Below are 26,631 nucleotides of genomic sequence, written 5' to 3' on the forward strand. Positions count from 1 at the left end.
TGATCTTTAAAGTTGATGTTTCAGAGTAAAAGTTGGAAGGTATTTTTAATTTCTCACCGAAACTGTTTTTCCAGCAGAAAACTGTCTCATTTAATTCACTTCACAGATATCAGTTCTCTACTGATTTTTTTTTTTGTTTCTCCTATTCATTGTCATGGGTTTGCCTAAACATCTCTAAATGCAAGATCAGGGTTCCCTTTTTCAGTAATGGTTTAGAGACTCCCTCTCTCCACCACGAGTAACAATCTGATTATTGCCTCCCCTTCCCTTTCTCACCAGGTCTCTCCACAATCAGAACATAAAGGTCTGGGTTTACCACAGAATCCTGCAAGTGGTATCAGGTAGACAGGCCTTGCCACATGAACCTCTCCCCAAACCTCTCTTCCAACAGAGAGAGCCTTACATCCTATCAGATGCCTAACAGAGATCCCAGGCTCCCACTTTCCGCCCATCTCTCAGAGAAGCCAGACAGGAATTCCTTTTCTGCCTTTTCAGACAGGTTTTCAGGGACGAGGCAGCAGGAAGGAAGGGGAATGTCTCTGCTTTGAGAGACATCACTTCATCCAAATTCTAGTCATGCATCTTATGGGAAGGAAGGACAAATGCACACGTGTGCAAAGTGATATGCCTAGAGTTTCCCACTTCCCATGTTACACTCGCCCCCTTCAGTTTGACAAGCACATGACATAGTCCATAAATAGAACTTCCCCACCTCATGAATTTTAAAATAAGAATTTCTGAGAATCACAGAAATTGATCTGGACAAAGGTGTGAAAGATCTCTAAAAGAGAAAGGTACAACTAAGCCAGAAACATGTTTCTAATAATCTCAAAATTATTTGGTATAAAGATCTGTTTATTACCCGACAATGTGACAGTGTATATACAAAGACAACGTGGAATGTGACATTTACAGGAAATTTCAGTACATCATGCACAGACACTATTGCAATGTTATTTTAATAGTTCCAGAATGTTAAGCTGAATAAATATTCCTTGCTTCAAAAAAATCATTTTTTACTTTTACATAAAAATATATAATATTGCACTCTTTACAAGGCCAGCAATTTTGCATATTGGTTTGTAACAAGTGGAATTCTACTTTATAAAAAATAAGCCTTTGTGAGCAATACCCCAAACCAGGGAGCACAAAAGCACCCCCAAACCACAATGTTTAGTCTTTTTTATCTTAAACAAAGCACATCACTTCAACATGAGCCAGGAAGCTTTTAGCTCTTCGGTCTGTATTAGGACCTTACGTTACATTTAGACAGAGAAAAACATGACTAAAGCCATCCCATACAAGGCTGCTACAATATACACAGTTTAAAAGTCAATTCATACAGTATGTAGCCACTTGCTTAACTGAACAGAAGAGGAGACTTTATGTCATGAACTACGAGAACACTTTTCTTAAGTGTTTCTAGTTTGTGAAGTTCTTCAGCCGGGAAGTTGCAAGAATTTCAGAAGACTGACTGGAATATTCAAAAGCGTGAAGATTTTTTGTGTGTGTGACCTTTGTCACAACTTGACAATTTCACATACAGTGTTTTGAAAAGAGATGAACTTTAAAAGGAGATGAACTTTAAACATGAGAAGATACAGCAGTTTGACTGTATGGAAATTGCAGAACATGTCAGGGATGAAAAAGCAAAGCAATTTAAAAGAAAAATGTAACTACATCAGACTTGTGTACCATTCTTGTTTTACCATTTGCATGACTAGTAGGCACTCATTCATGGTGTCAGGTTTAGAGGTCTTCAAATCCATCGCCTGAAACACTAATTTTTCATCTGGCCTAAGAATTCAAATTTGTTAAGCCTTTTACAATGGAGGCTTATTTCCCCCCCCCCCAAAATAGCACCTAGGAATAAATAACAAATTTGCACAGTGTATCTGTGTAAACCTTTCCAAGTCATCTGATGCCTATGAACATTGATTATTCAAGCAGTTAGATTCAAACATTTTGCAGTGTATTGAATCTCAATGACACTAGAACAGAAGAACATCTGTGCCTTTAACACCTCTTTTTAGAGCTCTGGAAGATAAGCTGTGTGTGTTCATAATAGATATTCTGCCACATAATTGCAATAGCTAACTATTACAAAGTTAGGGAGTTAACTCTGCATTGGGATCTAACAATTGTTTCATGATGCTATGAGCTGTTGACCCGTCACTAAGACAAATATTTTATTTTTGTCTGTTGCAAAGACTATTACATTAACAGAGAAGATGTCAAAAGTTACAAATATAAAGATAACAGAAATTCAATTTTTAGCATTACAATACCATAAGATGGTGCAAAAAGCACCTACTAAGTTCTTTGCTTCTCAAAAAAAGCAATTTTAAGTGGTCTTTGATTTTTAAGTTTTGGATTGCTTATTCCAGAGCTAACCATACGATGCTCAACTAATCAGATATACACATGCTGACATTTGAATAGATATTTACAGAACTTGATGCTGCTGATATTTTACAACCTAAGAGAGGGAATAAGCATAATCGATTTTTTTAAATCGCTTCTGTCCAAGAAGCGATTTAAAAAATACTGCTGTGTTTTACATTGCAGCATTTTGACTTGTATGTTAGAGCATTTATGAGTCACTTTGCTGGTATTGGAGAATATGATCAGAGCTTCCTGCTGACCTGAATATGCTTCAAGTTTGTGCATGCACATATGCAATTTTACAGCCACCTTAGACTGTTCTTAAAAAAAAAAAATAAATCTGTTCAGTTATTCTAGAGACATTCAAAGTACTCCAAAGTCCAGTTAAATAAGAGATTCTATAATCTATTTGGGATTTAAAGTGCATCAGAGACATAAGTTAGCAGCAAAAGTAGTCATCACCCAGCCGCGTAGCTGCTCAGGAATGAATAGAACATGGGGAGCTTCAAGCGCTGCTGGTCCTTGCGACACCAGGCTATGACATTTCCATCACTATTGGCTGTGAACAAGTGATGGCCATCACAGGAAAACGTAAGGCTGAAAAACAAGAAGATAGCCTACTTTTATATCAAAGGTGGCTATTTAAAATGCTAGAAGACATTAAAAACCCATGAGGGTTTAGCCAACAAAGATCAACTGTCCAGGGAGACCGATACCTGCTTACTCATTTTTGTAACCAAACAGGCTGAACTACAGCTTTGGCCAGCACTTCAACATCCCCCACAGCTTACTGTGCATTTCTTTGCAGTGTCAAAGAAAAGGGCAGGATCAGTAGGAGCATCCTACTCTCCCTGGGCTGTACCCCTTCTGCTTCTGAAAGGAAGAGCTCAGGGCCCTCTGAACTTGCTTGCTGACAATTGCAGAAACTAAATCAATCAGATTTCATGGCACAGCACTGGACTTTTGTTCAGATGAGCATTTCTTGAGCTATGACAGGGCTAGTAAAGCCCTTCAGTCATGCCATGGATAATGTTAGAGAGCATGAAGGTCAGCATTCATCCTGCATTTAAGCAGGGAACTTTAAATTATTCAATAGCTACTAATTCATTATCAACAAGCTTTGTGAATTATGCTTCTTAAGGAAGGCAACAAAGACAATAACTGCTATTGGACAATCTTTTTCATTTCTAAAAAAACACGGTAGTTTAGATTTTAAATATTTCAGCAAGGGTCAAAACAAATTTTTTCATAGTGATTTGTTACTGCAGTAGCATTAAGATGATAAAATTCTGCCATGACTCTAAAACCTCTGTGCAAACTACTGTACCACTGGGGATATCAAAGATTCAATCCTTTGACTGTGTTCTGAAAACACTTTGGCATGAGAATAATTCTGCTTATGTAAACCAAGGGGACTCAGAAAACTACACAAGCACTCCAAAATGGCAGCTTCCAGGCTCCTCTGAGTTTACCCCTTTCTCCATCATTTCCCTCCAGCTTCAGAAAAAAATGGTGAGGGAAAATGCAGTGTTTTCATTTAATTCTGAAGAAGTAACATTCTGTTTATTTTAAGTCCAGCAAAGTTAAGATCATCTCATTTTAACACAGATTCTGGGGAAAAATATTAAATTTAAGAATAAGAAAAGTAGCTATTGTTCAGTTCTCAAGGGAATCCTGCTAATTTCCATCTGCCAGCAGCAGAACCTAGTTATTACTGTCATTAAAAATACAGTACAGTTGTGCTCATTTTGCTTTCATGAATAATTAGTAGGTTTACATTGCTCTTTTTAGACATGGGTGTTTACCTCCTGTTTGCACATCAAATTCATGTTCAACATTCAAGACTATTTTGTTGTGGTTTTGTTTTTTCCCCCCCCCCAGGAAAAAAAAAATCTGTTTATTATATGCTTAAGATCTTTTTACCTTACAATAGGTTTGGCTGACTTCGAAAATGTTATTTCTCGTACTGGCTTCAAGTCCCACGTACTCCACAGTCTGAAAGAAAGTCATTTATTTTCACACTTAATTTTACAAATATCTCAGTGATAAACATAACCTATTTAGCAACTAACAAGATTGCAAGCTGAGTAACAGCTTGTCCATCTTCTTTAAAGCCAAATATCAGCATGATGTTTGGCTATATGCTCTCAAACTGTAAGCCTAAGTTATAGAGCATTTTAATAAATAAACATTTCTAATACTTACCTTACAACTCCATTTTCAAGGCCCCCTGCAATCACATTGACAGACACACCTTCAGGCTGGTTTGAGAAAGCAACAGAGCAAATACTTTCCCTGCAGTGCACGTGTCCAACAAGATCACCATTAACTGTCCAAAGTCTCAAATCACTACCTCCTCCAACTGCAACAGAACATAGCATGGGAGTATTAAAAAATAAAATAAGTCTAGACCACAGAAAAGCCTATAATACTTAAATGTTCTGCTGCAAAGAATTTAACTTCTTGAAAGATCATAAGGTTTAAATGACTGAACGATGTGTGCTACAGCAAACTATTACTTCATCCCTCTTTCTGTGACAGGGAACACACGAATTACCAGCCACTGCAGTGATTTCGAAGACATCACATCATACTTATGGAACATTTTACTTACAAAATGTTATGTGATATTACTTTGTAAATGACCAATTTTCATGTACCAATAGGGAAGGCACTAAGATGGAATTCATACTAGTGACTTTAGGCATCTGTTTCTTGTACCTTGGCTTGCATTTTAAGCAAAATACTTAAAAGTGGCAAGCACAGTTCTCTTACCTGGTTATCTGCCATTATTTGATTCTGTCAAAGAACTAATAACCCAATTACTGCTTTGTCTTAAAAAGAATTGAAATTCACGTCCCTTACTAATTAAAGAAGAACACAATCTTTTGCAGAAAAAAATGGTTTGTAAGCTACAGAAATGGAATTCATAGTCTCCATGTAAGTTTAAAAACTTAAATATTACATTTCTGAAAATGTCAGAATCATTTCCCCTTGTCCTTTAATACCCTTTGCCTGTGCTCTGTAATACACTGCCCTCCACTGAAGACCTGTTCCTTTGACAACAAACCTCTATTAAAATGAAAGCAGTCAACTTCACAGAATGTAGGTCTCCCAGGAATCTACTGAAATTTCAAGTCTCCTATGAAGAGATCAAGCTATTAGCTAGCCTTTGTATCTCTACATTGTACTCAAACTCCTGCCTAATCATTTGTGAAGCAATTTCTATGTTACTATGTGAAAAAAGCAAAACATTGCTTCTATTTGACCCAATGCATCCATGATTAATACACACTCAGTAGCTAATTTAATAACAAAAGTGTCATGGTTTATTTGGTTTGTAAGTCAAAACAGCTTTCTTGACTGACAAATATACCTGAATCACAAACTGTTGCAATATCACCAGTTGTTTCACTAGCTGAAACTGCAGTCACAGGACTCTTGTGTCCAGCCAGACTCTGGACATAGCACAGCCTGAAGAAAACAAAGGGAACAAGCCTAAAGTTCAGACTCACACACAAAATAGGTTCTTAGAGGAAAATATTAAAAAAAGCTATATTAATTTCAATTCTGGTATTTTTCATATTCACTGTAGAATTTCAGCCCTCCATGGGAAAAAACAGTAAGGGTTTGACTTCACATAACAAATTAATTTAGCTTTAAAAGGGCAAAGATACTCAAAAGTTGGAAAGCCAGTACTTATAAGAAAGCTAGTGGAAAGAGTTACATATATACTTGTACCTGTTCAAATCCCATATTATGCAGGTTCCATCTTTGCTGACACTTATCATTATACTGTATGGTTTGCACACAAACAAGCTTGTTATTTCTGCTGTGTGTCCATAGAGATGGACTTGCGACTCCATTTCTATCTCCGAAGGCTGAAAAACAGCAAGACAAAACAGGAACTCTCATGAAAAAGAAAATTAATGTCTCTTTCTGAAAAAGATAAGCCTAGGAACAAGTTTAATTCTTGGATTTCAAAAAGTGGATATCATCAGTTTAGCAACTGCTGTTAATGCTTTATTATGTTTAATGCCTTACAATACAGTAAGACAGATATCATTAATGTTCAACTTTTTGCTTCGAGTGCTGTAGTCTAAGCAAACATTTTGATGTGATCCAATGAAATGAAGACTACAGTACTTCTGTCTCTATTACACACCTTGAAATTAGCTGATTTGTTTTCTGCAAGACTGCTATTTCCACACGACAGTGAAACAACAGTTCTCAGTATTTTAGCATCTCATGGAACCACTTAGAAATGTAAAGGAAAACCTAGCTCAGAAGTTGTCATTCTCCATACAGTAAATTACTAGGAACTTCTCAAGTTGGTGCCAAGTTCTTCAGTGACAACAAGTTGGAAAAACATGCAGGAAGTCAAGTGTAAATCTAGAAAGTGTGTTAGCACTTTAATAAAAATCAAAGCAGCAAAATTTAACACCAAACAACACTTCTTATTTGACTTATATAATTTTAAATGATTCAGACTTCCTGAAAACTGGCTAAATTCAAGGAGCTGCTTAATCAGAATACTAATGCTTTATTTAAGACAACTTGCTGTACAGGGATTAGAATAATCTTTGTAAAAGAACAGAACATTTTTCTGCTTCTTTTCTCATGTGTCAGAGCACATCATCTGCATTTTTCTATGAGGGTACAGGATGCATACAGCAGTTCTACAAAAAAAACAAACTTGAAAGTTGAAACAGGAGAGAAAAGTACACATATGCTCAACTCACAGGTTGTAGAAAATCTGCATGTCTTTCTGCACTAACAGGGACAATATAATCTATGTAACACTGGAAAAGGTAATAAACTTTGACTACAGGAAGACCTGCTAGTTTGCTCTTGTTACTGAGCATCTAAGTAAGACATTTATGAAAGTATCCAGCTGTCATTCTCAGAACAGTGTGGCACCTCACATATAAAAATCCTTCTTAAATCCTTGCTCAGTTTAGAGAAAAAAAATATACCAAAATTTTCCATAACAGCAACAAATAAGACTTGTGATTTTATGAAGAACTGATTTTGATAACCCTTCTACTGTGCTCCTCCCATCTCCTATAAGTGATGTTATTGATCTGTCTTTCAACACTTGAACCAAAAGCAGCCTTCACCTTTAGCAGCTTCTCTCTTCAGTACTAATAGCAACAGTTTATTGATCTTCTTTGCAATGAGATAAGGTGGAATTTTAATACAACTTAATACAATTGGTTTAAAGTTCTAAAAAGTTATGAAATAGTTATCTCATGCCTGAAGCAATGTCCCGTTTTTACTTACCACCTGCTTTTAGATGACAACCCCTAAAACAATATCTAGATGTGGGAAAACATGCACATATATATCTACCTTTAAATATCAGTTCTTTCTGTTGGTTGCCCTAAATGACTGCCTGCAGCACTTGAGTGGAAAATTTAAATGATTCCTTACCAGTTTTACTCAAACAGATCATGAAAGTGCTTTGTTTGCAAGACAACCCTAACAGTCAGCAAGTGAAGGCTGGAGTAATACATACAACCAGAAACCTGTGACCAAGGTTTTCTTGAAGGTATGACATTACCAACAGGGATCACAGTTTCAAAGCAGTACCTCATTGGTTTTTGACCATCATAAAGGCCAGGAAAAACAGAGCATGTAAAGCATATTGTGGAGCCATTTTTGAATTCTGATTGCATGCCTTTGAATTCCTATATCCAATTAACAACATAGTATCTGCTTTATGCCTATGCATTGCATTTATACAAATGTGAAACAGGGCAAAATAGTCACATTTTAAGTACTGCTTTATAACAGACTGTTCATTTCACCACTGATCAGCTGACAGATGGATACAGAGCAGATGCTAGGAAGCACATTTGCATTCCCTGCAGCCCTGACTTGGGTAACTGACTCAACTGATTCCTATAAAATTGGCACAAGGTCAGTCTGCCTGGGGCATGTAAAACTGTCAGTGCTGAGAAATTCAGCAAAGATAGTCTCAAAGACAATAACATTTGTACAGCTGAACAAAAGTCAGTTGTTTTTAGGAAATAGAAGGAACTGAAGAATCGTAACCCCATTAACTGGAGTTCCTTTTCAGCTTTGCAGAAGGCAAGTACACTGCATTTGTATTTTTAAAAATTTTAGCTGGAATTGAAAGTCTCAGTAGAGGTTATTTACAAGCTGACTATTCTTGTGAGCAGCTAAGGTGTCTGACTTAAGATCAAACCGACTGAAATTTGCAGGCTTCAAGCTCTACTTCATTTTTTACACTGTAAGTGCTGCTGAACTCAGGAAATCTGAGTGACAGATCACCAGAAACTGGAGGAAAGCCAAGGAAAAGAAATAAATTCCTGTGTTTGTGCTCTTCCTAGTCTAAGCATCTGCTGTTTGCCACTAGTGAAAAGAGAAAACTGGGTAGGCATAGCAGATCATACCAAGGTTCTCTCCAGCTCATGCTAGTGCAGTAATTCAAGAGCACTAAGGAGTACAATACCACAAATGTGGTAAATTTGCCAATATCTGTATCAAGCTAAATTTGAGAAATCAGCTTAGTTCATTTGTTGCTATGGGTAATCCTGCAGACACACCTAAAATGAGCTGTTAGGAAAGTTGTATACTCTCTGTTAAAACTACGAAGAATAGAAGTTACTGCTAAAGAAAGACAGAAGCTTAGAAACTCAGTCAAAAATCAGATGATTGAGTTCTATTTATGCTTTCATATCATGCTTATTAGCAAACAGTATCAAGGGAATTTCTAGTAGTCTCAGTATTTTCCACTAACACATTAAGTAATGCAAGATACATTCTGCCTTCCCTCCTCACAGCTTTTCCCCTTGGAGAATATGACAAAGTAAAGAGGCTTGGTGGTTAATATAAACAGTGTCTGAGATTTCATCCTGGCTCTCTGTAGTATAAGTGCCTTCTGCATTTGAATTGTTATTTACTTTGGGGAATTGCATTCCAAAGTTTCAGTTAAGGCATGAAAAGGCTGTCTCCTTCACAGAAAAAATTACTCCTTAATGCAGGGAGCTTTATTGTGCCAGAAAGCTTCAATTTCAAGTCCTGAAATGAATATAGTCAGAGTTGTGTATGTAACCAGTTATTCACTCAGATGATGAGGGCTGATTAAAGGCCAGCAGTATGTGAACAAGAGCTTAAGAAAAGCACACAAACATGCTGAGATATCAAAGAGGATCCATCAAAAATACATACAAAGAAAGCACATGATTTTTTTTAGCAATTGTCCAGAATATAAGCCAGGCCCCTTTTCTCACTTTTCCTATTTAAAAAAAGACCAATAGCAAACACACCTAAATCCTTTAATATAAATTTTATGCAGTGTAACTTACCGTACTGCTAGTGAATCTGTTCATATATGCTGTGATGACACCAGACTTACTACCTGTGAACAGCTGACAACTGTCTGGCACCCAAGCACAACTTGTTACCTTGAAAATACAAAACAAAGCCAGGAAAAGTTAGAGCAGAAACTATTCTAACTGCTGTTTTCATTATGCCATAGCATTTGGTCAAACTGATTCTTTATTGGTTATCCTAAGAAAAGCCATGTAAAATACCTAAGTTAAAGAAATCCAAGAGTTAAAATATAGCTGCTCTAGGTTATATTTGTTATTACTTTAGAAACCAAAGAGAAAAATCTTATTTAGCCTGGAATTCACCACTAGCGAGCAGTGAACTAGGGCAGACTTCTAGATCTACAGCCACATCAGCCAAAAACATTTTGGCAGAATCTCACCAATCACTGAAGTGTGACAGAGTTTATGCAATGTTCCCTAACAATCTTTTAAAAAATCTTTTTCAGATGAATCCTAAGCTATAGAGGAGTTCTGCTTCTAACATGAGGCATCTCTGATTTTTTTCAGTATTAGTTTTTCCTGGTACACAACTTTTTAAAATCCACAACAATATTCCATAGGAAGGAAAAGCTATGAAAATCAAATGCATTCAAAAGGAATCTTTACCTAGTACAGGAAAACACCCAGGAACAAGATACAGTGGAGTCACCACTTAAACCACCAACGTTAAATCAAAGACTAAGAGACTGATTTTTTTTTTTTACCTGATGGAGTTGTGAACTCTGTATAAAATTTACTGGAGGTTCACTTTGCTTGCTTTTCAGTCGTAAAATATTATCAGCATATCCCCAGCTCAGGATAGCTGACCACTGAATGTCAGTACTGTGCATGCTTCTCACACCTGAAGGAAGACATATAATATTGTGTCATATATGCAACCAGACTTGACCACTTTAATAGTCAACAATAAAAATCCCAGATTCATGTTTTATCTCGAGCTAGAATATAAAAAAACCTCAAAGTTTCAAAATAAGATACTCTCTCTTAGGCTATGTAATCTGTAATGTATTATAAACAAATAGACTTTTCAGAGACTCTATAAACATTCAGTCTTCTCCAAAGACAGTTTGCAACCTGGACAATGCTTTTTTGAAGTGCTGCACATCTTGAGAGTGGAGAAAAGGAGGCTGACAGTACTTCCCAGCTACAGAAATTATTGCTAATAACTTCAAGAAGAATGTTACTTTTGTTGACTAAATGTGAAGCCAACTGTTTTTAAAAAACCTTCACTAGTACACATTACCATAAATATAAAAGAGGTTATGAGAACCTGTTTGTACATTATCAATAGGAATCCCTCTGAGAAGTTTGTCCGAAAGCAGATCATCCTTCACCTCTGCTTTTTCACTGATAATTTTCCTCATTCTCTGCCTCTAAAAAACATGCCTTAAATTTTCCTTCCTGTTGCCACATGTGGTTTTTCATCTGTTTTTCAGTTCTTGGACTCAATCTGCTGGCAAGTTCTAAAGTTAAATCCTCATGCTTCACTCACTTTAATGGAAAATATTAACTTAATTATAGAATGCCTCTACTGTAGTATTGAAAATACACTCTCCAGGAAAGACACCACACACATGGAAACTGTTAATGGATTTATAAATCCATCTTTGGCACAAGCAACTAAATTCTGGAAGTTTGCTGGAAAGCAATAGTAGCATTAGATTTAATTATTTAATTACTCATTTCACATGTATTGTGCATATAGAGTATAAGCACAAATTCGTACCTTGTTCCTTGCTATATATCATCAATAGGCAAAACTTGCTGGACAAACCACAGATAGCTTTAGTTGGTAAAGCCTGGAGAGAGCCAAACCTTTCTCCATGTGGTTGGCTAAAGCAGACAACTGGGTCTGGAGCACTTGGGGAACCAACATATTCTCCCCACTTTAAGCCTTTTATCCATGGTAATGGACTCTAAAACAAGCACAGATAAGGTTCAAATTAAAGAATTTTCAGAAAAATATTATTTCATTAGTACTGAAGAATGATTTATATCACTTTCCCATAAGCAATCGTATGGTTAGAATAGCTGAAGTATTCTAAAAATATTAGAAAGTCAAGTTCAAAGCACTGCAGTACCATCACCCAAACTCTCTACTTTAAGGGAGTACTGCTACTTCTGTAAGGGCAGAGATAGCAAGCTTGTATTTCAGGCAGTTTAGTGAAAAATACAGATTTCTCTAAATGCAAGGATTCAGCTTCTCAGTGGACTTTAGGGAAAACAAGTATTTGAAGCAAAGAAAGTTTAATTGTCCTACAGGCAGTAAAAAAGCAGAGAATGGCAGAAAGCACAGTATGTGTTTGCCTACTATAGGTCTGCATACAGATTACAGGATTCATCACTGAAAGTATAAAACTGGTTAAGTGAAATGCTTTCCAATACCTTTTTTCCATAACCAAAATAAACTCAGATCTTAGTTTGACACAAAATACATCACAAATGCATGAAAATAATTTTCATTTACTAATCACTTATTAATTTTGTGTATTTTTTTTACAGTACAATATAGGTAACAAGTTGTAGTTTTAGGAAGGAAACTGTAAATCAAGGGTACAACAATTACAAGCATATGAATATTAAACTATCTTGCAAGTCAAAATTACATACTGGATAGATTATTTCTTTAGTGTGTTCTCTGGTTTCTCTGAAAGCAAATTGCACTAGTAATCCCATGGCAGCAGGAAGTTCTCCTTCCATGATAAGTCTGGATCCAGGTCTACTAACATGTGCTGCATGGAACAGCTGACGAGGTGTTTGCCCATACGTTTTTATCATTGTTTCAAGGGCTCTCCTCTGAACAGGATCTTCAACAGCAGAAACATCCATCCCAAAATAGGTCTAGAGAAGGGGGAACAAAAAAGGGGAAGGGTAAGAATAAGCTTGTCAGGTTTATCTTTGGGAAAGATTTTGCAACACACACACACAAATTCAGAGGCAAACTCTTTAGTTGTTTAAGACTTGGACCAGAAGCCATCCCACAATGGCTGTGCTGACTAAAGAGCCACTGAAAACAGTAACCTCATCACAGCATCTTTACTGGAAATAACTATCACTTCAAGATTTATCATGTGAGCTGCTCCTACATATATGCCATGACTAATTTCTGTCAAAGTGTTTTTTTGAGACCTTTATGAATCTGTGTAAAAACAGACAGGTTCCTGTTAATAAATAAGAAATTAGAAGAGTGTTATCTGTACCTCTTTTTAAAGAGTAAATAAAAAATAAAGCTTTGTTTTGGGATAGAGAGTGTAAAAGAAACCTCAAATTTCTAGAGACTGGAAATCATTTCCTTCTTCTACTTTTTTTTTATGCCTCTCTAGCTGTGTACCACACACTCTTCCTCAGTCATGCTGACAAAGCCCTTGACTTTTTACTTTAAAAAACAATGAACACGCAAACTTAATATTTGAAATTTATGGTACTAAGTCAAAACTTAAGCACAAAAAGAGGAAAAAAGGAAGAAAAGCATTTGAATGGTTACTTGAAAAAGCCCCCACTACTGTTTTATTAGCTTTTTATAAGCAAAACACTAGTGTTTTATTAGCTTTTTCAAATACAGAACAAACACTAGAAACATGGAACACATTTGAATGCATTTTAAAACGAGGACTACCTGGTTGAGCTAACCTTGTGATAGTAAGGATTAAAGCTAAAGAATATAATTCAAGACCTCCATGTTACAATTAAGTAGTGAAATTCTGAAAATCTTTAAATGAAGACTTATTTGAAATTGAGTTTACTGTAGGGAAAAGGGCTCATAAGAGGGACAGAGGTGTATATGAACACAAGGTATATATGAAGGAAAGAACACAAATAATGAGCTTAGGACAAAGGGAACTATTTTAATCATATCAAAAGCTGCAGCACCATCTGTCTAAATGAAAAGCTTTTGAATGAGATGGAAGCAGATACACACAAACACAGTAGCACCTGTATACCACTACAAGACACTGCAAACAACTATCCAGAAAGTCTAAACCCACAACTCGATCACTCCCCATGCCTAGCTCAAGGCAAGAAAGAGGAACACAAATTCACCAAGTCTCATAACACTCCCTGGGATCTTATCAGTTCCACATTGAAACAGTTAAAGCCTTTCCTTATTCTTCAACATTTCATGAGAGAGGGATCTTGCTTCATGTTGCATGTTTTCCAAGCAAGTCAGACTGAACTTTCTCCCATTAAGTTACTAAGGGCAATGAACAAACACACAGCTTAACAAATACTTACTGCAGGATGAAAGACGTTAATAGCCTGAACAGAGGCCTTGCCTTTTTGCTTATAACCAAACACCAAGTCAATCCAGTGACAGATTGTCTGGGAAACATGGTCAGACTCCAAAGCCTGACGATGAATCAAGATGAATAGACGAGGATCATTACGAGCCCAGGGTGGAAGATTGACATGGTTAACTCTGTCACCATTTTGACGTACTCCAAAATCAAAACCTAGAAAGAGGGGAATGAATATTCCAACACTTTAGGTGACAGTAACTTCAGAAAGGTCTTTATAGGGTTCTATGAAAGTAAACCATTAAGCACAATGATTGCTGATCAACAAAGCAGCATCATTAACAAGTCTCTCCAAAACACATTCAAGCTGTACATACTCATTTAAATGGAAAAATCAGAAAATGGGAAACTCCCTGGCCCCGCTGACATAATTATGGAAAAACTTCACTTAAGTCCTACATAACAGCTTTTTTAGCATATCCACAAATTTCTCCCATACATCTACTGCTTAGCATATTCAACCAAGGGATATAAATGTTCTCAGTTTCAACCCATAGGCTCAATTATACAACTGTTTTGGGTATACAGTTTTGTTGTCCTTTTAGTATACCTTCTCTGTTAACTAGAAAGTCGGGAAGGTAGAAAAATTCTGGTATAAGCTCCTTCACGTCAGTCATTGATTCATACGAAGAGAGTCGCCAGGTTGTATTGGTAGAGTGAAAAGTTCTGTCTGGGATGTCAAAACTTTGATCTGTAAAGAAATTCAAACTGAATTTGTTACATCGATGCTGGACACTAACAGTTGCTTATCTGCAACTTCAAGTAGTTAGCTGCTCTCCAGTTAGCTGAGAACATTTAGAATTCTTTTATCGCAATTACTATGTGTTACACATGGACTGCAAGTCAAATATAGGTCAGCTTTTTATGCTACAGAAACTAAGGTATAAATGTAAGATGTACAGCTTTATGGTCCAGCTTGATAATTTCAAGAATGGGTCTACTGTTAAAGCATACCAGATTTAATTTTATAAAACGCAGTTATTTGGAATTGAAAAACTATGCTGAATAGGGTAACGTATAGTATTCCTGGGTCATTGGAACAGGGCCCAGATGTGAAAGGCAAGTGCAAGCAAACATAACCTTACCTTGATAAGCTAAAAACATTTTAGTAAAAGGTGGCAGCCTAACTAGGAAATGAAGCACAGTTCCGCTGTTGGAATAATGAGATCCGTAGTGATATGGTTGTACAGGGGGCATTGGATCATCCTCCCGTGCTCCTTTACGGTATTCTTCTTCCAAGTACTAGAAAAATAGTAGAGAAAAGAAAAAAATCACAAACCTCCTACTTTGATAAAAAAAGAGCTTGCTTAAATTGTTTAGGAGTAAACCATAAAAATTTTACAGAAACATACATTTAAAAGTGATTTTGAATAAAATATACTTTTAAGTGTCAAAAGACATGGTCTCTTTTACAATCCAGTTACATATCAGCCTTTAGCCAATTCAAATGACCTATTTTCCATTATTTATTACTTCTGCTTTTCCCCACTGCCCTGCCTCTTGTTTTCTAATACAGCAGAGTCATTGTATAGGCTTTTCAATACTAAATGGAAAAAACAGTATTTGCAAATAATACACTAGACTGTGGTGACAGACATAAGTTTGAAAGTCCAGTTGCAGATACTTTCATTCCTCAGCATGTTACTTTTTCCTAAAGCCTTTAAAACATTCTAAAGAGAAAAAAAAAAATCAAAAAGCACTACAATCATAGTAAGGCATGTTAAAATAACAGTACTTGAGGGAAAACAGCTTTCCTGTTATCAAACAGAACAAATAGCTACAAGCTCCACTGAGGTAATTTCAAATAAACAGCAGCAAGTTATCCTCCTGATCTTTAGGGATCTTTAAATATATGCATGGTCATATGTGTAAGGTATTAAATTCCTCAGCAGTATCACACGGAAAGACTAAATTCATTAATGACTGCAGTTACAGGAATAAACACAACTTCCAAGCATGTTATAAAACAATTTCCAGGAAATGTTTCCTGGAAAATATACTGGAAATAAGAATTCTGTAGACATGAAATCCTAGATTTGTAGTTTCTTTTTCCGCCATCAATATAGGTTAAAAAAACTAAAGCCACCATACACAGGACAAAGGCAAGAGCAAAAGTTATCCAAATTACCTTGTATGTATCCACATAACGATCCTCTTTTTCTTTGGACTGCACAGCTATTGGTTTGACCAGATTTCTGCAACAGAAGTAGTACAGATATCTTGTAATTTTTATAACAATATCGATTCACACCATTTAATAGTGCATTATTAAGAATAACACCTTTAATATCATGAAAAGGATTAGGAAACTTAATAACACTTTCCAAGACAGCACAGAAAATAAAAAAGCCACTTTTATTTAGTGCTAAAGACAAACTCAGATCCACAGCACACTAACAGGCAAGAAAATGCCAAGTGCCTCTGTTAACCCAGAAGCATCCTATAAAGACAAAGACTTAGTGCACACAAATGTTAATCAACTTAACAAAAATTTATTAGGGTGGGACAATTCGCTCAGATCCATTCACAATGAAGACTATGATTTTGTAATCAAAAGTACCTGGCCAAGTAATTTACAAGATTATTTCCTTTTCTATTTAATTTTTGCTAGTTGGCCTGGAATTCTTAAATCATATGAATTGAAACATACAGCCTTTATTTAAATCTGTGGACTACACATATCCTATTAAGACAGTGTAAGTCCAATACATTGCATTTGAATCTACACACCCATTTTATCTCAATATCCAAGGTGAAACAGCCACTTATTGTAAAAAGCCCAAGTTGTTACGGATGAGGCTTGTCCCTGAATAGTTCCATTCATGTATGTGTGCAGTTTAGTGCAATGAAGTTAAAAAGCTATACAGGACGATCAGTTCAAGTATTTGGAAATAAACAATTCCAAACATTTCACATTACCTATATACTGATGGATCATTTAGGTCCAGTGTTTCATTGGTGTAGTCAGAAAGTATAAAAGGAAATACTGGATATTGCATGAGATCATTGAAGGAACGGCCCGCATGTTTGTTTAAATGAGTCAGATATTCAAAGTTAGTAATCTGTCCTGTGCACCACAGGTGGGTCAAAGCAGTAATGTTTCCATATTCCAAAAGGTTAGGCAAATTGTTAGTTAAGATGTTGTGGTACACATCATCACGGACCTAGAAGAAAATACCATCAATTTAATCATACAATTTTAAAAGCCTCAAATTACCAAGATTTCATCAGTTTCCCTGATTTTACAGATTCTCTCATATCTGTTGTAATGGAATAATGTTTAGTATTACTAAGATTCTTTAATGTCGTAATATACCAGAGATGTGTTTTACAACATGCCTGTGATTGTCTAGAAGTCTAGCTGAGCCAAGTTCTTTCAAAGCTATTATGCAGAATTTAGTTAGTCCATGCAACAGGTCTCCTTAAAAACTAAGGCATGAATATACATGTTACAAAGACACAGTAAAACCCTTTGATATATTACTATGCATTGGTGCCACATTACCTTTGTATTATCAAAAGCCAAAAGTAGAGTTCTGCCATTTGTAAGAAATATTTCCACAGCATTATCTCTTAACTGCCACCAGCGCTTATGAACTTCCTTAATTTCCTCATATGTCCAAGAAAATGATGCTGGTTCAGTTTCTCCATGAAAACTCTGCAGAATTTGCAATTAAAAAATTTTAAATAGCAGATTTTCCTAACAAGAAACCCTTCAATGCAGTCAGTCTATAACCATACAGCAGATCATAAAGCAAACTGTAATTTTTCTGCGATGCTTTAAGACAATGTTGCGATTTTGCTCATCTACTTTCCTCATCCTCCACTCTCCTCAAGGCAGTGGGCAGAACATCATGCATGCTCCTCAGCTGTTCCAGTTCCCTATCTAACACTGGCAAGCAATGCCATATTTTTACTGGCACTTAAGCTGAGATACTGGACAGCCAGAGCAAGCATAGCTTTATCATGAATCCCAATTCTGACAGTTCTGTGAAAGACAAAGCAGCAAAACAGCTGGTAGCTTCTTAAACCACAGGATCTGTGTGTTTAGGAGATGCAAGGAGAGGTCTGTAAAAACAGCTTAAAGCTTTCAGTAGTATATCCCATATCTCAATTATTTTTAAATATCTGTTGGATGTACAAGTAATTTTAACATACAAGTCTTTGTATATCAGAAGGATTAGGTCAGCTCCAGTTTCCTCCATGAAACAATACTCTTGTATAGATTAAAGGAGAAGCTAGAACATCCTATAAAACATAACATTAAGGAATCAGATGCTGTGAAGTACTTCCTAGTGCTCCAGCTTCCACTAAGGCAAGTTACCTCAGGTGCAGATCAAAGCAAACTCTGTGCACTTATGCTGATGAACTCAGAGCAATGGACTGTAAGGTGCAGAAGCCTCCCCACATCATCCCTTCATCATTCCCTCCTAGATCCAGGCCCACATCTTTCCTGTTTTCTCCTATCACCACTGATTCCAGCCAGGGGAAAAGAAGCAACACTGAAACCAAACTAATCGGTTTGGTTTGTCCAGAGATCTCTAACTCTAGTACTCCAGAAATCTCAGTGGCAGTAGACAAAAGCTCCGTGTGGTTCTAGTTTGGAAAAACTAAAGCTGGACAACGAGCTCTAACACTTACCGAATTTTCAATTGTGTCTGAAGCATTATCTTCAACAAAATACATGCCACATTTTCCTGTAGCAAAAAATAGTTGCACAAAGGTACATGATATTACTATTAGTATAATGCATCTTAGGGTTATATAAACAGTATCCAGCAGTTAAGAATACTAAGAATAGTACTTGACAGAAATATAAGTACTTGACAAGACAGTACTTGACAGAAATATAATTGTCTTTCAGCAAGTGGTCTGCAATCTTAAAAATTAACAGCAGTCCAAACAGAACTCATGCAAACAGTAGAGAAGAAAAGCAAAATTGATCTATAAAGTATATAATCTGTAAGAAGTCAGGCAACAACTCATTTAATTAAAAATATTAGCCAGCTTTATATATACAACAGAATCTTACACCAAAAATGTATTTATGAAGACTGAAAATTCTACTTACCTAACAACAGTTCACCAGCAGTCTCTCTAGAAGGTGCCACGCTTATACATCTTCGATTAACTCTGAAATATTTCGAAGTACATTATTGCTTAGGGATTTATGCACCTTTCACTACACACCTAAAACTAACAAGCCTCAAAGGCTGCAGCTGAAGAAAAACTGTTCAACACCATGACTCTAATGGTTCAAATCCCAAAGAGGGAAAGAAAACAGAACTTCAGCTTTCTAGACTTGGACATTAGTGAATTTGGACTTATTTCTTTGTGTGCTCTCTGCAGTTCTTTTAGGCTGTAGGCCTGTAACAGGTGGCAAATTGACACAACTGCAGAGCTGAGTAACACAATGGTAAAAGCAAGACAGGATGAAAACACAATTTGCTTTTGAACACTAATGGAAAGACCTACCAGATCTTAGATACGGAAGGCAGGCAGTGCTACTAAGCGACAAATAAGTTAAGATATGCCACCAGGTTATCTCACAAAAGGACCATCTGCATATCACACTAGTTGGTATTTGGTAGCTCTAGTCTTTTGCTTTTTAGTATAGCAGAAAGCCTACTATTTTTGACATCTCATTTCTCACCTAATTTTTTTTAAATAATTATTTAGACAAAAAAAGTGACAACTATTACATTGGATTGGTAGAAGGCAGGAAAAGGAGGTAAGTGTTATCCAAACCTTACCTTATATGCTCACTTGCAGCTTTGTCCTTTACAGTAGAGGAGTGAGAAGAATGTGTTTTGTCTTCAAATAGGTAAGACAATGGAGTTTTTATCACACCTATAAAGAAATCACAAATAAGGCACTAAAAGTCATTACAATTCAGATATGCTCCTAGAAGGTGTTATAATTACCTTCCTGTTTCTGCCTGTCTGGGAGAAGGTACTTGTTTGGAATAGTTAGGTAGCACCTCTGCAAGCGGCGCCTCTCTCTGTTTGGGCCTTCTGTTGGATCCAGTTGCCAAGAAGTTGGGTAATAGACTGGGTCATACCAGAGTGCTCTGTGAAAAAAAGTGTTAAGAGTTTGACAGGAGAGGCACTATACATGCTTATTCATTCTGTTCTTTAACTAGTAGAAAGGCAGAAGTTGCACAGTAGTACACTGGGCAATTATTTCTGGAAGAAGTATCAAAAGACTCAGTTTATTTTCATGAGCTATTCCACTGACTGACTTCTTACAAGCTACTACTGTAAGCCTGTCCTTGAAGCTATAAATTCTGACAAAAACAGCAATACAATGCATCCAACACTATAAACATGACATAATACTAGTTCTGCAATGATGAAAATACCATAGTTTGGTTTTTTGTTAAAACTTAGCATCTTTTTTCACTAATCCACGTGGAACAAGAGTATCTAGATGCTAGTGTGAAGAACATTAGCAAAAAAATATTTTTTTACTCCATCTACGTAATGCAAGACATGAAAACTTTAGGACACTCTTCATTGCATCAGACACAGCAAAATATATCTGACAAAACAGCCTGTCTAAATGGCATAGAAATACTACTCGGCTACTCAGCTGCTCACCATAAAATCAAGTATCTTTCAAGTTTTTAACCATCAGATAATTAGCAAAAGTAATTCTAATTTTAATATCACCTACATTTCACATGCCTTTAAGTAGAATGAGAAGCACACATCAGGCATTGAGTCTCTCTTTCTTTTTCACTGAGATGAAGAAACTTACCGATCATGGGTAAGCTGCTGAACAAGTTCCTGCCAATGTCTGCTGGCACTTAGCTCTGCCTTATACATCCCCCTGATGTGCTGGATTACTTTCTTCCTTTCCATTCCTTGTGACAGAGACACAGCTTGTGTGATGTCTCCAGCTATTTTAGAAATGTCTTTAGATTTTGTATCTAGACGTTGAAAGAGACTGAGGAACAGTTGTATTTTAAAATGTGAAATAAACACACTGAAAAAGCAAGGCAAAACACTAAAATGCCTTATAAAATACAATCAGTTTGGCAGTTATTATCCACAGTTCTTGTTACATCAGAGGCAGAGCAACTTAGCCTATGTAATGAGATGCATGAACACTTTCTGCTTCTTAGCCATCAAAAAACCTCTGACTTGTGGCCTAAAACAAGATAAGCCAGTCAGAAGATCAATGACTATATATTAGCATGCTTTACTAATTCATGTATACTCATTACAATAAAAATCTGGAGTAAGGACAGTAATTTACCACTGATTAAATCTCCTAAGTCATTCGACATGAAGTCTTAATGCTTGTCTGCATGGACTTGACTGAGCTGACCTTTACAGCTACTACAGCTGCCTACATTAAAGCACATTGTGTGTGCATCTCAAATCTGATTTTTATGGCATAGCCTGAAATGTAAATTAATAGAAAGAACTCTTAGATCTACCACAAGATACTGAAATTTACATTACACCAAGTAGCAGCAGTCTACATAGCTCACAAAAGTATTCAAATAGTCTGCTGAATATAATATTTTATTCATTGAAGATTGGGATCAGTTGTAGGGACATTTAATTGCACAGACTATGGCAACAGCAGAGGTGATTGGACAGATACAACAGCCATAAAATTAAGGGTGAAATGCCAAAGCTGTAACAAACCAATTTGGTATTCTGAGGTTCACACAATATCATTTATTATACAACCTATCTTAAGCTCTGCCAGGAGAGGTTTAGGTTAGATATTAGGAAGGAATTCTTTACAGAGGGGGTAATCAGGCACTGAAATGGGTTGCCCAGGGAAGTGGTAGATTCTGTCACTGGAGGTTTTTAAGATGAGACTGGATGTGGCACTTAGTGCCATGGTCTAGCAACCAAAGTGGTGTTGGATCAAGGGTTGGACTTGATCTCAGAGGTCCCTTCCAACTCAGCTGATTCTATGATTCTATGAAAATGTATATACCTATATATAACAGTAAAATTAAAAATCTGAAAGCCAGTGTTGTTGCTAATTTGAAAAAAAACATCGATAATAATCATACAGGCAACTTTGCAATGGGAAGTGCCGAACACAGAACATCAGAGGGAGTTTTTGCAGCCCCTTTAAGGAGGTACTTACTTCTGCTGATTATTAGCCATTGTCTTCTCCCAAGCAGCTTTGTTTACACCTTCTTCCATCTCATATTTCTTCTGATCCTGAATGGAAGTTTCATACATTACTTTCTTTTTTTCAGATGGATGAAAAAAGGAAGGAGAGACTAAAGGATATGCCAATTCAAAAAAAGGAAGACTGACAAAACTGTTCAGCTGGTATCTTCACAGCATTTAAAACCACCAAAGCTTCATTTCAGTTACTGCCATTTTATTATATTTAAATATAATTTTTCGTTTTGCAAGAAATCATAAAAATTCTTGACAATGAGAGATACTAGTAGCTTATTATGAACTCCCATCTTTGCCTGGGTTAAGTAATATGTTTGGTCAAGAAGCTTGTGAGCTTACTGTGAAGTGTTGAGTATATGTGATAGAAATATTTAGAACCCAAAGAGAATTCCCAAAAGCATAAGCCATGCACCAAAGAAAACCACTGTCTGCAGTTAAACTCTGACCCCATATAAGAGACAATTGTCTTAAATATACCCAGTTTTTAAAGCAAAATTTTTATTCACAAACCTCTTTCAAAGCTTTTAATAAATCTGGTTTTGGTCGTGGGCTCAGGGGAATGCATTTATAGCCACAACTTTTCAATGTATTCATGAAGTCTACCACTGCTCTTTGTTGTTCTTTGGTCATTCCATCGCTGTGATTGTGCATTAACTCATATAAATAGAGCACTAATTTAGGTCCATGCTAGAAGATGAAAAGAAGGGAAGAGGGGAATATAGATGTATGGTCACTCATTTTCACAATACAACACTGAGCAGTTTTTTTTCTTCCACTTTTATTCCCTTTTGTAGTCAGACTGCACAGATTTCTTCTACTAATTATTCTCTAATTCAAAGAAAATGGTTGCTTTAATGGTTAGAGACAAACTTTTATAAAACTAGAAAAACATGCTGAATTTAATCTTCACATGATAAAACTTGCCCCAGCATCTTGTCACGTTTCAAATGGCTTGCAGGAAAGCCAAGTTCCTTTTCCCAGAACTCAGCTCCTGCAGCCTTGTGTATACTTCAGGAAATATGTGCCAGAGACTTCTAATTTTGCCTGCCAAGAATGCCACACTTCATTTGATTAATCAAATTAGAGCTGACAGATAATGAAGTTAAACAGACACAGGTCATAAATGCCCTCAACAAGACACTCCTCCACAGAAGTCCCTGCTAGTACATCAGCTCTTTTCTTCCTGATGAAATTGTTAATTTATTTGAATAATGTATATGTGATCAGAAACATGTAAGTGCCATAGGTTAATCCAATAAATACTTTCTCTCCTTAGTATATAGGGACTCAAACTGTGGCATATATTAAATAATTTATTTCATTCTTGCACTCCTGAAGATCTCAAATAGCAACATTCATACCCAATTTCTGACCACAGCTCTAAGAAATGCGTTCTTTCAAGCTTGCACTGACAGAGTACAATCAAAAAAGTTGTTTTTTTTTTGATAGGGACAGTCTATTCAGCTATTTGACATAAGAACAAGGAATATACAATTCCACTTTCAGAATAAATGCTAAGTAAGAAAAGATAGAGTACTGCTTTGTTGGAGGATTGACTGCTTCGGAAAATCTAGTTGCAATCAATTCTTACAAGTATCAGGAAGTCTGCAGTTAAGGAGTTCCGAGGCAAGAATAATTCCTTCCTTAATCTGCTTTTGTAGGGTAGTACTTTAACTTCTAGCTTCCTCAGTAAAATCCTTCACGTTAAAACTAGTACCTTGATGTTAAAACTAGTTAAAACTAGTACTGCCTTTGTTTCTGCACTGCAGAGGAGATGCAGTGTCAACTACAGAGTCAACATACACAGACTTAATCCTGGTCTTGCCTCTTACAAAACTGCCTATCCTCAGGATAATACAGCAATTGCAGAAGTATACAAACACACTTCATATAACATAATTGTCATTACACTAAATATTGCTAAAACAGCAGTGAACAATTTTAGCCACATACAGTTTTAAATTTAAACAAAAAACTGAACATAGGTTTTAGAGACTTCTTTCAAACATCTTGAGCTTACTTGCAAAGTTGGGCTAAGACAGTCACGCAAAATCTCTTGATGGTTTACTTCAGGTACCATCTCCAAAGCCTGCTTTCTCTCTTGCAGTGGCCTTCCTGGAGACAAGCTGTGCACAAGAAGCCTCCCAAGTTGTGTACGGAATGTGTCCTTACATGACAACAGAATTCTCTTCCACTGCTGTTTTGGTGTGGTCATTCTGCTGGTGCCCTAAGTAAAAGGGACAACTTTTTAATATTACCGGGTTAGGGTTTGCTTTTACCAAGTTTTTCACATAACTAAAATGAAACTTATTTTGGTAGATAGATCTTTGTCTCTTTGTGTCAATATTAGGAATGCAACTCCTAGCTAAACTGGATATTTAGTCAGAGGGACTATACAACAATCCAGAAAGTGAAAATTGTGATGTAGAGGGTTTAAAAATCAAAGGGTTTTTTTAATTGCTTGTTTTAATGAACAGCCCTTCTACATTTATCCCTAGTTTCTGAATGGATTACCTCAAATGATTAGAATTCATGCATTGGACTGAGGTGCTTGTGCTCACAAAAAGAAATCTGACATCTTTGAAAAGTACTACAAGCATGGCACAATGGACAGATAACACACCTATCGAACCTCATTTTCCTGAACTAGAAAGAAACTTTGGTAGAACTACTTTTATAAAGGCAACCTAAGAGAAATAAAGAGGCAAGAAAGAATAAGTTTTCCAAAAAACTCACTTCATATTACCCAAGCAGAACTTGATCACTTTGGAAAGGTTGACAAGCTAACACCTGTATGCTAGAAGAGAAAACTCACAGCCCTTTGCCAAGAATTGAAAGAAAAAAAGCTCTCCTTCCCAACTCTAAAACATACTATAGAAACAAATTGCTCAGAGAAATTCTCCACCATCTGTGGATGCACAGTAGATCTTGTTTTATAGGCTCCAGCAAATTTAAATGTTGAGGTTTAGGAGACCAAGCAAATTTATAGAGTACACAGAAGTCCATTTAAATTTCGTGTGTTTGTTCCATAAGAAAAATTTTGCTAAATGTAAAGCTCAGAACAGATCCACTTATTACTTTACAACTGCAGAATAACTAGGAAGCTGAAGAGAGTTTTCAATGCCACAGTTGAATGGAGAGGCAGTAAGAAGAACATTTATGGACAGAATACATTACGCATGAAGAGTTCCTAATAAATGAGCCTTATGAAATATGCTTTACTGTGGACAACTTACAATGGATACTTTGACTCCTTCCACCAACATTTTGACCATTTCTTTAAGAAAAGGGTTTATTCTGCTAGGCAGTTCTTGTTGGCTTTCCTCTTCAGGAACTTCCAGCTGGGATGCTGAACGTCTGCCTTGACTCGTGTTTTCTGTTATACCCAGTACATCAAGGCATTCTTCGGTAGATGCTTGAAATTTAAGAGGTACATATTGATCAGTACCATCCAAAGCAAGGCAATCCTATGATCCTTTAGTTGGCATTAAATCAAATACTGCCTTTACTGCTGCTATATTTACCATTCTTACTCTCTCTTGCTTCTGCAGAATTTGAACTAGCTCTCAAAGTCATCATGTCTTGCTAAAAATACAGCCATTTCATAGAAACATGCAAACTGATGTGTTTTGAGAGAGCAGATGCTCCCTTTGGCAGTTAAATCTTCAGGTAATAATTGAGGCAGTTAACACATGAAAGGACTAATGTAGAAATAAAACAACTTGTTCAGTTCATTCAGATAGAAACATTATCCAGATTGTCAGTTACATAATACTGAGAGACAAATCACAGAGAATGATGCTTTGTGGCTAAATCCATAAAATTTGTGCCAATAATATGACTGTCCTCTCTAACATTTCAGCAAGAATCCATTTTTATATATCGCACTACATTGGCTCTGTGAAAACAGAAACAACCCAAAAAGAAATCCTACCTAAATAAATGAGCCTGTTAACAGCCAGAACAGTCAGCCTCTGTAACCTTTGTGCAAACTCAGGCTCAGTGGCTTGGATAGGATTTTCTTGGCTCATTCTCCGCTGCATCATCATGTTGAATTCCTCACTTGCTAGTGAGCGCATTTTCATCAGCAGAGCATCAGACTGAGCAAGCGAAAACTTCCTTGAGCCTTGAAGGAGAGAAGTATGAACAGAATTCTACTGAAAATGTACAAAAACTCAATCACTCAGCAATTGCTTTCATCCAAAGAGTTCACATCATTTAAGGAATCAAAACATTTGAAATACATTAATATTAAAGGCTACATAAGTGCCATTGGGTGCCTGTCTTGGTTTTAATTTTCAAAGCTATTTAAAAATATATACAATTCAAGTGATACCATGAAATGAGATAGTCTCAAGATCAGCTTTATTGTACAACTTCCATATTTTTGTGTAAAACAGATTCAAAAACATTACTTTTATTCCTCTTTTT

At 36.3% G+C, this 26,631-nt stretch overlaps 1 protein-coding gene across 1 annotated transcript in view; it reads right to left on the minus strand.

Annotated features, from left to right (window-relative positions):
- Positions 1–843: 843 nt before the first annotated feature.
- LYST (lysosomal trafficking regulator) overlaps positions 844–26,631 on the minus strand; it is a gene marked incomplete at its 5' end in the record, with an annotated part of 58,598 nt that continues 32,810 nt past the window's right edge. Inside the window, 25 exons of the mRNA XM_029961595.1 lie at positions 844–2,982; positions 4,309–4,380; positions 4,591–4,747; positions 5,762–5,859; positions 6,127–6,266; positions 9,720–9,818; positions 10,451–10,587; positions 11,473–11,662; positions 12,357–12,587; positions 13,980–14,197; positions 14,592–14,732; positions 15,127–15,283; positions 16,170–16,236; positions 16,961–17,205; positions 17,547–17,699; positions 18,683–18,738; positions 19,113–19,174; positions 19,795–19,891; positions 19,966–20,111; positions 20,801–20,989; positions 22,157–22,233; positions 22,711–22,887; positions 24,221–24,427; positions 25,437–25,615; positions 26,135–26,326. Coding sequence (XP_029817455.1) covers positions 2,844–2,982; positions 4,309–4,380; positions 4,591–4,747; positions 5,762–5,859; positions 6,127–6,266; positions 9,720–9,818; positions 10,451–10,587; positions 11,473–11,662; positions 12,357–12,587; positions 13,980–14,197; positions 14,592–14,732; positions 15,127–15,283; positions 16,170–16,236; positions 16,961–17,205; positions 17,547–17,699; positions 18,683–18,738; positions 19,113–19,174; positions 19,795–19,891; positions 19,966–20,111; positions 20,801–20,989; positions 22,157–22,233; positions 22,711–22,887; positions 24,221–24,427; positions 25,437–25,615; positions 26,135–26,326 — 3,626 coding nt within the window. The remainder of the gene's footprint in view (positions 2,983–4,308; positions 4,381–4,590; positions 4,748–5,761; positions 5,860–6,126; positions 6,267–9,719; positions 9,819–10,450; positions 10,588–11,472; positions 11,663–12,356; positions 12,588–13,979; positions 14,198–14,591; positions 14,733–15,126; positions 15,284–16,169; positions 16,237–16,960; positions 17,206–17,546; positions 17,700–18,682; positions 18,739–19,112; positions 19,175–19,794; positions 19,892–19,965; positions 20,112–20,800; positions 20,990–22,156; positions 22,234–22,710; positions 22,888–24,220; positions 24,428–25,436; positions 25,616–26,134; positions 26,327–26,631) is intronic.

The sequence above is a fragment of the Manacus vitellinus genome, unplaced genomic scaffold (assembly GCF_001715985.3).
Source record: "Manacus vitellinus isolate BGI_N305 unplaced genomic scaffold, ASM171598v3 scaffold_37_pilon, whole genome shotgun sequence".
NCBI classification, from domain to species: Eukaryota; Metazoa; Chordata; class Aves; order Passeriformes; family Pipridae; genus Manacus; species Manacus vitellinus.